Genomic DNA, 12,338 nt, shown 5'->3' with positions numbered 1-12,338 from the left:
TTCCTCTCATTTCCTTTCGAGGCAGAGGAAAAGTTTGTCTCTTGGAAGACTGTGTGCCCAATTCTGCTTCTCAGAACGCTTTCCTTTCAGAGATGCACATTAGGCAAGCACTGTGTCCTGAGCTGGGCAAGAATGCATCTTGGTCCTCTGTTAATGCTACAAGGCCTAGTACAGTCTGTTCTCATAGTGGAGGCTCTTGGGAACAAATCTGATTTCAAACTGATTTTAATAAAACAGATTTCTTATAAATAACTTCTTTAACTTTCAAAACAAGCTCCTTTAATTCTACAGAACAGTAAGAATTGTTTTGCAGTGCTGGCCCCAGGCCATCCTGGCAAGACTTCTGTTTCAGACCAGGATGCTCATACGTACTCCTGCCAAAACGTACAGGGAGCAGCCCACAGGCAGGTCTTGTCACTGCTCTGCACAGCTCATGCAGTGATGGGGACTAACTGGGCTGCTCTGATTCCCTCTATCACCTGAGTTCTTGATGGCAGCTTAAGGAGTTAGGTAGCTTCCAATTATACCAGTCAAAACATCATCCTGGCAGCTTGTCTTATCTGTTTGGAATGGGACAGAAGCATCTGGTGATCTGGGACCATCAGCCAACATTTTGGACATCCCAGTTAACGTGAATAACAGAGAAGCAGCGGTTTTAAGGCAGGAGCTGGTCTAGGGCCTCCCTCTCCAAGTGTGTCACCAGAGTTACACTTAGGGGCAAGCCTGGAGTCAGGACAGCCCTTGCCTTACGTGCTTTTTGAGGGAAGAGGCTAGAGCTGTAACACTTGGACTTGCTTGGACTTGATGGTCTAAAAGAGCCGAGATCATTTTTCCTCTTTGTGAAGAGGAACCTGCTCACAAACAACCTGCATGGCATCAGGTTTCCTTACACCCAGCTTTAACCAAGTTGGGTAGCAGAAAGAACCAGCTCCCCTCCATCCACCTGTGTGCTTCTGCACCTATCACACAGCTAAAGAAAAACAGAACATGGAGGTGAATGGCAGGACACAAGCACAGTTTAAATCAGTGACCAGTTCCCTCAGCAATACTGAGGTTGTGGACAGACACTATTTGGGAGGCTGCGATCCGTGCACATCAGCTTCCATGTTCTGCTGCTCGCTCTGCTGCTGGAACTCCAGACGTGTCTGGCGGTTGGACTCCAGCAGCTCTTTCAAGCAGGCATGTAGGTAATTATTCTTCTCCTCCAGGTGATCCAAGCAGGAGTTGATCTGGTCCAGCATGGAGTTTATTGCTGCATATTCTAAAAGGAAAGGAAATGAGAGACTGAACAATGTAAGTATGTTGTCACTGCAGCCAGGGACAGCAGCAAGAACTCTGCAAAACACACAGCAATTTGGCTGTGCCTGATCTGCCACGGGTGGGTGAAGTAAAATGCAACTGAATCCTGTGTGTGTTGTGTTCCCTGATCAAGCCGGCAGCTGGAGGACGGGTACCAAGGTCTGGGCAGCCCAAACCCACTGCTGATGTATGCAGCAGCCTCTGATCTCACATATAAATAGCTGAGTGCTAGCATGCAGCAAGCCATACTGCAACAGCACCAAATAAATCCCAAGTGAGGCTTTTTAGATGCCTTAGGGCTCATCTTTCCTGATGGTGGAGACATTCTGGCACTGTGTGGTGAAACATTAACGTTCTGTTAATTACCTGTGTGAGGCTCTCAGGCTGGAATGTGCTTTGCAAGTGCCTGGCTGGGATCAGGCTGCCAACGCAGCACAGCCATTGCTGTGGCATGAGCAGGCATGAGCCCAAAGGTGCTGCTGGAGGCACTGTTACTTCTGAAGTGTGGGGCACAGGGTTCAACTGCAGGGTTTTCATGCACCAGTAAGGCTTTGGGTCCTTCATATTAGAACTGAACTCATCCAGTGTGACCCTGACAGATGGTTCTCTGGGTACAGTTTCCTATTCACAGCACGTGTTTCAAGTGCAAAAGTGTCAGCCTGGCTACAATGGCATTTCAGTGATGTGCATTAGCACTGTTAATCAGATGAAAACAGCTGTGCTACTGTGATGAAACACTTGGTTTTGGATTCCTCTGAGCGATATTTGCACAATCCTAAAGAATAACAAAAAGACTGAAAAGACAAATTGCTGACAGGCTATTCAGGAGCCAGGCTCATGTTCCTTTCTGAAGCCACACGGGCATTGAGCTGTGCCCGCAGGCTGATGTTTGTGAGCTTGCGAGCTGCAGGACAGGAAAGTATGGGTAGGACAAGCCCACACCTCACCGGCTGGGGCTGGCGCCTCTCCACCCTAGCATCAAGAGCCAAGGTGACACACACAGTGCGTGCCTGGAGCACTGCTCGGAGCCAACAGAGAAAGCGAGGAGGAAGGGGAGGATGTGCTCTGGCCACACACGTCCTATGATGAGGGCCGAGCCGCGCTGGATTTCAGCCTCACCAACCCCACCGCTCCTCCCAGCTCTGCGCACGTCACGCATCCTGCGGTTTCAAAACCGAAACATCTTCCTCCTCGCTTACACGCACCCGCAGTAGCACGGGATAAACGGGTCACAACGGGAGGAAACGCGCACCCCAGGGCTGCGGGAGCTCCGCGCCCCATTGCCGGGCAAGGACCGGCCCAGCCCCGCTCCCAGCTGAGGCAGCAACCCGTTACGGGAGCCCGCCGGGGAGGGGAGGAGGGGCCCTGACCCCGCGCCACCCGGCTCCACCGGGGGCGGCGCTGCCCGGTGCCGCCGCCACGCACCTTCCTCCCCGAAGCTGTCGCTGTCCCCGTCCCCGCCGTCGCCCGCCGGCACGTGCGGCTCCGCGTTGGGCCCCGACATCCCGCCGGGACACCGCGGCCCCAGCGCCGGAGCCGCCCGCACGGCTCGGCCCTGAGCCCGCACGGGCCGCTAGCCAATGGGAGAGCTCGGAGCCGCGCGCGTCACGCAGGGCCGGCCGGCCGGCGCGGGGGTAAAACCTGTGGTTAGCGGGCGGGGCGCGGGGCGCGGGCGGGAGGGGCGGGCAGGGCTCTCCAATTCTTAGGGGTTTCACCCCAAACGCGTCCCCAGTGCCAGGCTGTGCCCTTGCACCCTGGGGTCCGCATCCCCGGTGCCAGGCTGCCCCAGCCATAGCACACACTTGCGCTTCACACATTTAGTGACGGGACAAGAGGAAACGGCCTCAAGCTGCGCCAGGGCAGGTGTAGATGGAGCTGAGGAACAATTCCTGCCCCAGAGGGTGCTCAGGCACTGGAACAGGCTGCCCAGGGCAGGGCTGCCGTCACCGTCCCTGCAAGTGTTCACACAGCGTGAAGACGAGGCCTCATTGCCATGGGTTAGTGGTGGCCTTGGCGGTGCTATGGAGCAGGCAGGCTTGATCTCAAAGGGCTTTTCCAACCCGGTTGATTCTATGGCCATGACTTGGGCACTCAGCGAAGCTGCCCTCAGGGGGCACCATCGGCACCCAGCGCTTCTTTCCCAAGACATCTCATCCATACGGACAAGCTGCACCTCCACCACGAGGAGCCTCCGGGCTGACCCACGGGTGCTGAGGCTGCAGCAGTGAGGGCTTTGCTGCTGAGCTCCACAATCCAGCTGTGGCACCAGCTCCGCTCCATCCCCTCAGCAGCTTGAACTGCCCTCAGGGCACCTCCACACCTCCTGTACCCTGAAGGAATGCCTGCTACGGGCTTTGTCCTTCCTTGTCTTTGGCCCCTACATCGCTCAGCCCCAGGAGATCCAATCGCTGTGTGGTTTTCTCATCCTGATGTCACTGGGATGAAAATAACTTGCAATTAGAGCATTAATTCAAGCAGCACTCAGGAGGTAAACCCGGTTTGAGGACGCTGCTGTTAACTGGGTATTTGGGGCAAAGAAGGAAAGGTTATGTCCTTATTTACCACCACAGCCAGCTCTTCTCCTTTCTGTGGGGTAACCCCGCTGCATGCTGCTGTGTTGGGCCCAATATAGAGGAACTGGAGATTAATTAATAGACATAACCACGCTTTAATGAAAAGGATTATGACATTCAGCGTGAAGCGCTCTTCTGAAGACTTCCGCATCGTGGTACCGTGCTGGTCACAGGGAGGATATGCTCCCACGGAACACATTATATCCCATTCCCCCTTTAGGTGTCTTCTCGGCGGACCCGTGTTCTACCACCGCTGCGAGGACCCGGCCATCCCCACCCGCCCGAGCAGCACTCGCCGCCGCCATGTCGGGGCGGAGCGGTCCCTTTAAGCCCTCCCCAGTGCCCACCCGCGCCGTGCCGGGAAGATGGCGGCTGCCGGCAGGGCTTGGAGGGCCGCCGCGCTGCTATCGTCTTGGTGGCTGCGGGCCCCTTGCCGGGCCTACGGAGCTGCGGGCGGAGCGGGCGGCGGCGGCGGGGGAGGCCGCCTGCTGCTGGGCGCTGCCTTCGCGGTGGGCGGCGGTGCCGGCCTCTACCTGGCGGCGCGGCAGCGCCTGCGGGAGCACTCGGCCGCAGAGGTAACGCGCCGCCGGGCCCCGCTCGCCGCCTGAGGCGGCTCCCCCCTTCCTGCGGGCCGCGTTCTCCTTCCCTCCCCGCGGGGTTCCCGGAGCGCCTGCCCTGCCCGGCCGCGGCGGTGGGCCCCTGAAGGCAAAGCTGCGGTGGGGCGCGGGGGTCTGTTCGGTGTGCCGACCAAGCGGCTTTTTGTGCTCCGCATAAAACTGGAGGAGGCCCCGGCAGCGCTGTCCTTGAGGGGCTGCACGGAATTCCTGACGGGAAGTGGAAGCCTGCTGGGGATGCGAAGCAGCGTTGTTTGTTGGTGCCTTACCCAGCACCCACAGACGGTTGTGTAACCAAATAAATTGCGAATGAGAAGCACAATGAGGTGAAAGAGGGGAGACTGAGATGAGCTCTCAGGCAGAAGCTCTTCCCTGTGAGGGTGCTGAGGCGCTGGCACAGGGTGCCCAGAGAAGCTGTGGCTGCCCCATCCCTGGCAGTGTTCAAGGGCAGGTTGGACACGGGCTTGGAGCAAGCTGCTCTAGTGGAAGGGGTCCCTGGTTGGAGCTGGAGGAGCTTTAAGGTCCCTTCCAACCCAAACCAGTCTGTGGCTCTGTGGCTGCAGTTTTATCATGTGTGAGTAGTCTTTGGCATGGCCTGTCAGATGGCTGAAATGTAGTGGTCTTGGGGAGCATTCCTCACCTGATTGATGCCTTACAGCATGTGCTGCCCTGGGGTCTCCCACCTTGGCATAGTTCCCCACAGGTTGGTAATCCTAGGAGCCTGAACTTGGGCAGATGCATGCCTGTAATCAACAGCAGACTCTCGTGCTCTTCCCACCTTGTGGCCTCAACAGACGGGTGGGGGGGGGGATAAAAATACGGGTTAAAAAGGCCTTGTGGGTTTGATTTACAGATTATTAAGATATTCTTGTGCTTTTCTTTAGTTTCACAATTGCGTATAGAAGGGTAAACTGGATTTAACTTGGTGTTTGGTTGTTGGTTTTTATCCTTGGCTCCGAGTAGCTGCCAGCAGATTAAGTTATTTAGACTAAAACCCAGCTATTTGGCCGCAATAGAACCAATAGTGATGCCATTTGAAGAGGGCATTTCTAAGTGAAGATACTGTGATGCTCAGATGTTGAAACTGAATGTCCATGACTGTGACTTAATGAGAAAAATAAGATTTGAAGGGAGGTAATATTTATGTTTTTAGTAGCAAATAGAAGCTTCTGGTCTCTTCCTTCCCCAGCTGCCTGCAGGGAGCCTGCAGCTCACTCTCTACCAGTATAAAACGTGTCCTTTCTGCAGCAAAGTCCGAGCTTTTCTTGATTATCATGGCCTGCCCTATGAAATTGTGGAAGTGAACCCAATAATGAGGAAAGAGATCAAATTCTCTTCCTACAGAAAGGTGCCTATCCTGCTCGCCAATGCTGGAAGCCCTCTGGTAAGTCTTACTAAGCTGAAAGCTTGATTTCCCCACAAGCAGTGGTTTGGAGGCTTTGTCTGTGTCATGTCTCTCAGGTTTCACATACACATATCACATACAGTGCAATCTTTAGATCATCTTTTGTCCTCTTCAGAGCCTAAGACTTGCTACTTGCTTCATGGCTTCCTATGCCTTGGACTTAGTTAGTTTATTGTTGCTCTTTCTTATGAGGGATGTTTGTGTAGTGACTGTAACGCAGTGATTATCTAGCTTCTATCAGCTCTTATTCAGGACATGTAATTTGTTCCAGTCATAACAGGAATTGCTTGTGTCTTGTGGGAAAAGAATGAGATCTCAAGAACACTCAAGATTCAGCTTATCTAGTGAAAAGCAAATTTGAGGTGATGCTGTGAAACAGTCACAGAAGAGATTTGCACGTAGGGCTGTCTTTAGATGTGCAGGGACTCCTGTGGATGTACATGGCAGAGAAAGGGGCTGCAAGTACTAACCTGGAGCCTCAGCATGCAGGGGGCAAGGTTTTGAAGACTTTCCTTTTCAATTTCACCAACTGCTTTTAAAAGAAGCTTGTTTTAATTCTGTTTTTCAGCAATTGAATGACTCCTCGGTGATCATCAGTGCAATAAAGACCTATCTCATTTCCAAGTAAGAAGACGGGGAGATGGGAGAAGAGTTGAGTGTGAATGGCCCTTGAGGACTGGAGATTTAGAAGTTGGTCCTAAGTGTCTTGCTGACTATGACCTCTGAAGTTCTGGGTGTTTGACCCAGCTGAGCTGTGATAGTGTGGATGATACCTGTTGCATTGTGATGCATGTGCAGTAAAGCAAAGCTTTTACCTGCCAGAGCTGCTTTTTCACCTTTACTTTGTTACTCTTTGCACAAAACCTATTTAAACATGGACTGAAGTTAATCCTGGGACTAAGCTTACAATTAGGCAGTTCTAACATCTAGAATGAAGTGGAAATGCTGTGTCTGCGGCCTTTAGGTCACTTGGGAATGGCAGGAAGTTTTATGCCTGCAAAAACTTCTGACCCAAAGGTATATGTGCTAATACTAGTTATTAGCAAGTGGCTGTTCCACTCTTTTCAAAACTTATTTTAAATAGAATTTGGAACCTTGTGGTCTTATTTTTAGAATAATATATTTTAAAGTGTGTATTTTTCAAACTGTCCTTTGCTCTTGCTCAGTTTTCAGCAGCTGGGTCAGCACTAACTGTGTTTCTGTCCACAGGAGGAATAGCTTAGAGGAGATTGTGTCCTTTTACCCTCCTATGAAGACTGTGTCTGAGCAGGGCAAGGAGGTATTTGAGTATGGGAATAAATACTGGCTCATGCTGGATGAGAAGGAGACAAAACAAATCTATCCTGTCAAAGAAGTGAGAGTGTAAGTGCCCTTAAGTTCCAGGAAAGGTTACAGCCTCCTCCTTATGTGCTTCAGGGATGATGTGGATGTAAAATCCCACTGGTGGTGACAAATCCTGTCACATGCAATTAGTGTTTAAAACCTCAGCAGTTAGAGTGGTTTGCTGTTTCTTGTGTAACAGTGCTGTTAGATGGCCTAGTTACCACCATCATGGTCATACCGCCAGCTGCTTCCAGTTCCCTTCTTGGCCTTTCCTTTATGTCACAGGGGAATGCTATGGAGGGCTGGTTTCCCTTTCTGCTTTAGTTCTCATGTTGGGAGGAGAAGCTCTATCTTAGTCTTACTTTTACTTAAGATTTTTTAGTTAAGATTGGAGGATTCTTGCCGAAGAATCCTGAGTGTGTTTCAGAGAGGTGACCAGAGTACCGGGCTGGGCAGGAGTTTTCCATACCTTTTTCCTTGTCAGAACCTTTGCACAGTGCCGCTGTTGTTCTCCCTCCTGTAGACCTGAAATCTGTATTTCATTCACTGAAAGTTTCTTTCTCTTGAATGCTTCCAGGGAAGAAATGAAGTGGAGAAAATGGGCAGATGATTGGCTTGTTCACCTCATCTCCCCCAACGTTTACCGTACCCCCAGAGAAGCATTGGCATCTTTCGATTACATTGTCCGTGAGGGGAAGTTTGGCACCATGGAGGGTTTGTTTGCCAAGTACGTGGGGGCTGTTGCCATGTTCTTCGTTAGCAAGAGGCTGAAGAAAAGGTTGGTACCACTGAGCACCGAGTACATGAGAGGAATAGCTCCTTAACCTCCTTAGCTGTGAACCCCAAAAGGGCAGCACCTAGAGTTTTAAACCAAGCCATTTAATCCAATGTGAGTAACAGTGTATTGCTTTAACTGGAGGTGCTGAACCCCTCCACTCATCTACTATGTAATCACCAGCTGCCCCCTTCACTCTTGGATACCTTCCTGATCCCCAGGCAAGGACCAGCCCCATAAGATGAGAGATGATAAAAGGTTAAAGAAACAACCTAGTGTTTTCAAAGTAGTTCTTTTCTTTATCCAGACATCACCTTCAAGATGATGTCCGAGAAGACTTGTATGAAGCAGTTAATGAGTGGGTTAAAGCTGTTGGCAAACATCGACTGTTCATGGGTGGAAACCAGCCCAACCTTGCTGACTTGGTAAGGGGTTAATTCCTCCGTTTATTCTTTGGTGTATTACACATTACCTAGTTACTCATGTGTGTGAAATAATTAAATACAGGTAGAGAAGGTGGGTTGGGTGGGATGAATGTTGACATCCTCTGTGCAGTAATACGATTCCCACGTGCAGGGGACTTAGATTAAGTAGGATCATATTTGTTGTTTTCCTCCAGAAGAGTGTTTCCTAAGATGCTGTTCCCATCTGCAGGTGGATGTTGCTGTTAACATGGAAGCATGATAAAAGCAGGTTACAAGCCAGGACACTGCTCTGGCTTGTGTACTGGTGAATAAAGCCTCCCACCCGCACAGGTTTTACAAAACTTGGTGCTGCTGGGCAGCAGTGTGGGCTGGAGCAGGATTCATCCCCTGCATCAGCTGTTTTCCTTGGAATCATTTCGCAACAGGGCTTGTTGCAGAGATGGGATGAACATTTGACCCATAACTACATGTAGATCCTGACCTTTCCTTACGTTACCACTGTTCCTCATAGAAAAACGTGCATATTCCTAACTACCTTTCTGCCCTTCTGTCTTCCCTGCTAATTGGAGTGGTGGAGTAGATGGCAGGATGGGGAAAGAGCCTAACTGGCCAGGCTACTGAGCTGTTCCCCACTGACTCGCTGGTGGTGTTCTGTTCTTTTTGCTCTGGTGCAGGCAGTGTACGGGGTCCTGCGAGTCATGGAAGGGCTGGAAGCCTTTGATGACATGATGGTTCACACCAAGATTCAGCCTTGGTACGAGCGCATGGAAGAAGCCATTCAAAAAGCTGCAGTTGCGTTCTGATGCCAGCTGCAGCTGCCTTCCTGAAGCACTTGCATGGTAAAAAAAAATACTTCAGAAGGAACACCATTTATCTTTAAGGAGTTGAAAGGGCTGATCACACCTAAGGACTGACACGGAGGCACAGAGACCATCCCGCTTAGAATATCAAGTCACAGTGAGCACAAGGGATCCAGCTGTGTATGCTTGAACATGGTGTTTAGAAGGAGGGGAACAGGCAAGATGAATGCTGCTGGAAAGGAGAAGCTCTGAAGAATGCAGCAAATAGGCTTCCTTTAGGTGAGAGCCATTCTTGGAGCAGGCTACTGTAAAAGCAAGACTCTGCTAGTGAGTGTTACATCCACAGTGGATGCGATGGGTCTGAGCAGCTTTTGCTTTGGGCTCTCTTCTGCTGCTCACCTGAAGTGTTTTCCTGATTGAGACACTGGATACTTATATTTAAGTGACAATTTTTCCTGCAACAGAATCTTGTAAGCCCAGTGCTGAGGGAACTGGAGGAATCCAGGGTGCTGGGAGAGGCATCCTTCCCGTGACACAGTCACTGCTGCTTTCGCTCTTCCATGTAAACGGTTCTTTTGGTACTTGATGCTGTACAGTCTGCAAGGATAAAGGCTGGCTTTAATGTGTGCCTCTGGGATCTGTGAGTTCTTACTGTACCTGGGAAGCACACCCTATGCAGCAAGCACTGATGCAGAGCTGGTGCTCAAAAGATTAGAATCACTTGGGGAAATCAGTTTATTCTTTTTCTGGAAAAAAGAAGGATTAGGAGCAAGCCGCCAATGTAGGTGTTTGTGCTGTGTGAGAGTAGCAAAGGATTTGCTGTTGTACCAGTGGGTTTAGGAGCTGGCTCAGCAGGTAATGTACAAGTCTCCTGAGCTGCGGTGGGATGTTTGTCCTAGCGCGAGATGATTCAGGCTCCTTTACAGAGCCCAAGCCTTGGGGTTTGCCTTGGTACTGTCCTGTTTTCCCAGGAAAAAGGGCAGGTTTGGGGAAGCTGCTTTGTTGAGACATTCTGAGTGCAGCTGGAGTTGGTCTGTAATACAGCTGGGCCCTGCTGGGGAGGAGGTGTAACAGCAAAGGTCGTAGGGGTGGGTTTTGGGGCTTTTGTTGGGTTGGTTGTTGTATTTTTTACTTTTATTTGAATGTGAGACTAGTTACAAACCCAGTTATGGTCTGGCATAGACAAAAATGATGTTTACAGTAAAACCAGCTGGGTTGCTGCTCTGTGACTTGCTGTGTTCTTGTTAGAGCTGCCTTGTACTGAGGCCTGCATCCCGCAGTATCGACACAACAGCGAGTGATGCAGTCTGAATACAACTGCATGAACCTGCTCCGAGCCCTTCGGTGATGGCTTGGCCACCCTCGGGGGCGGCGAGTGCCGGGGCCCAGGGGCCGCGTCGCCAGGGGCTGGCCCTGGAGGAGCGCGGTGGGTCCCGGCGGCGGCGGAGGATAGCGGCCCTAAGCCCGTCCCCTCGGGCCGCTTCTTGTCTCTATGGCGACGGGGCCCGTTGTGGGGCGGGGCGTGGTGACGTGCGCGGCGTCGCGCTGGTCACGAGGAGGGTTTGAATCTGCCAATGGGGGAGCCGGGAGCGGCGGCGCGTTGGCGGACCCGGAAGTGCTGCGGCACCTGCTGCGGGCTCGCTCCGCCCGGCCCGGCCCGGCCCGCCTGAGGGGTTTCTATGGCAACAGCGCCTCCCGCCGCCTCCTCGCAGCCGGCGACCACCTCCTGAGGCGGCAGCGGACCCTGCGCGGCGTTTATGGTGAGGGACCGATGGGGCGGGCACCTGGGAAGCGTCCTTTTGCCCGCTCTGTCAGTGGCGAGGGGTACCCCCGCCTCAGGGGGGGTCCTTCCCGCCGCAGCGGTAAACGGGAACCAACGGGCGTCTTTGAATAGATACAGGAAAACGTGCTTTGTAGCGAGGGGGGCTTTGGGACGGGCTGCTCGGGGGTGGTGCCGCTCCTGCAGGCTTCTCAGCCCGTTATGGGGAGAGCACTGCCCTGAGCTGGGAGCTGGACCTGGTTGGGGTGGGAGATTGAGCCCTGGATAGGGCCCTGCTCGCCTGAGGCAGACAGATTGTCGGAAGAGCCTCCGGAGATGGCAGGGAAAGTTGCTTAAACTTCTGAAATAAACCCAGTTAGCGAAAGCTGGTGACTGCTTTTCTGTACCACTTGTGGTCCTTAGATCTTAGCAAGTTCTCCCCTGTGAGGGTGCTGAGGCGCTGGCACAGGGTGCCCAGAGAAGCTGTGGCTGCCCCATCCCTGGCAGTGTTCAAGGCCAGGTTGGACACAGGGGCTTGGAGCAAGCTGCTCTGGTGGAAGGTGTCCCTGCCCGTGGCAGGGGTTGGAACTGGATGAGTTTTAAGGTCCTTTCTAATGCAAACCAGTCTGGGATTCGAAAGCTCTGCAAGTTCTCAGTGCATTAACCCATGCAGGGCCTGGGGGGAGTTTAACCCTTCTCTTGAAAACAAGATTAAAGTGCCCAGTGGTGTTTGGAGTTGTTCATAGCTAGAAGCTGGGGATCTATCTCTCTTCCCCTCTGTAATCTTCATTACTCTTATGTGATGTACAGGTGTGTTTTGTTTTAAATGCATCCTGCTTAAAACCAGATGCAGTAGTAATAGGTTTATTTAGAGTAGTTTATTACATGAATCGCAGCAAGCTGGTAAATTAAGCAATGAGCTATAAAGAATGATCTCGGTTCCAGTCTGGCAGAAGTGTTGTAAAAATTCTGTTCTACCACATTAAGAAGTGTGACTTGACTTGTAGCATCGTGGAGGAGTGTTAACGTAAGGTCAGCTAGCTAAGGCTGATTTACCACCACTCCAATAGCTGTACTCTGTCCCTCCCCAGCAAGCGTTAGTCCTTTGGACATCCCTTCTCCTGCACTCCCATTTCTTCAAGTCTTCAAGTCCTCCCAGCCGGAAGATGCTCGTGCTGTAGCTGACTGAGTCTTTGTGGTGCTGGGTTTCCTTCAGCATGAGTGCTAATGCAGATGTATCTCTTCAGCCTGCACAACAGTATAAACCTAAACCATCAATGTTTCAGTGCAGTTTTGCAGAATTTATTGATGATGGCTGGATTTGGGGAGGCTGTGGGGTTTGGGAGGGAATGTACACATGCCCTA

The 12,338-nt window shown here is 51.8% G+C and overlaps 2 protein-coding genes across 2 annotated transcripts; one reads left to right on the top strand and one right to left on the bottom strand.

The window, feature by feature from the left end:
- Nucleotides 1-1,014: 1,014 nt before the first annotated feature.
- On the bottom strand, nt 1,015-2,880 carry BBLN (bublin coiled coil protein). The gene is made up of 2 exons (XM_061476826.1): nt 2,725-2,880; nt 1,015-1,261 (listed from the first exon to the last, which is right to left on the bottom strand). The coding sequence occupies exons 1-2, from the start codon at nt 2,801-2,803 to the stop codon at nt 1,068-1,070; spliced, it is 273 nt and encodes a 90-aa protein (XP_061332810.1). The 5' UTR covers nt 2,804-2,880; the 3' UTR covers nt 1,015-1,067.
- A 1,338-nt stretch (nt 2,881-4,218) lies between these two features.
- PTGES2 (prostaglandin E synthase 2) lies at nt 4,219-9,842 on the top strand. The gene is made up of 7 exons (XM_061476547.1): nt 4,219-4,447; nt 5,676-5,870; nt 6,460-6,515; nt 7,101-7,253; nt 7,792-7,992; nt 8,297-8,414; nt 9,089-9,842. Exons 1-7 carry the CDS (start codon nt 4,238-4,240, stop codon nt 9,215-9,217), a joined length of 1,062 nt encoding a protein of 353 aa, XP_061332531.1. The 5' UTR covers nt 4,219-4,237; the 3' UTR covers nt 9,218-9,842.
- Nucleotides 9,843-12,338: the final 2,496 nt, after the last annotated feature.

The sequence above is a fragment of the Pezoporus flaviventris genome, unplaced genomic scaffold (genome assembly GCF_033815535.1).
Source record: "Pezoporus flaviventris isolate CSIRO_AGI_PZ_B2104156 unplaced genomic scaffold, CSIRO_AGI_Pfla_v1 ptg000097l, whole genome shotgun sequence".
In the NCBI taxonomy this organism is placed as follows: Eukaryota; Metazoa; Chordata; class Aves; order Psittaciformes; family Psittacidae; genus Pezoporus; species Pezoporus flaviventris.
Note: the sequence above shows the minus strand (reverse complement) of the source record. Positions and strands in the feature narration are given on the sequence as shown.

Bases quoted from the DNA above. Each gene is read 5' to 3' on its own strand.
- BBLN (XM_061476826.1), bottom strand. From the start codon at position 2,803: ATGTCGGGGCCCAACGCGGAGCCGCACGTGCCGGCGGGCGACGGCGGG. The intron at 1,262-2,724 runs GTGCGTGGCGGC...CTTTCCTTTTAG, and splicing joins CGACAGCTTCGGGGAGGAAG to AATATGCAGCAATAAACTCC.
- PTGES2 (XM_061476547.1), top strand. From the start codon at position 4,238: ATGGCGGCTGCCGGCAGGGCTTGGAGGGCCGCCGCGCTGCTATCGTCT. The intron at 4,448-5,675 runs GTAACGCGCCGC...TTCCTTCCCCAG, and splicing joins GGGAGCACTCGGCCGCAGAG to CTGCCTGCAGGGAGCCTGCA. The intron at 8,415-9,088 runs GTAAGGGGTTAA...GCTCTGGTGCAG, and splicing joins AGCCCAACCTTGCTGACTTG to GCAGTGTACGGGGTCCTGCG.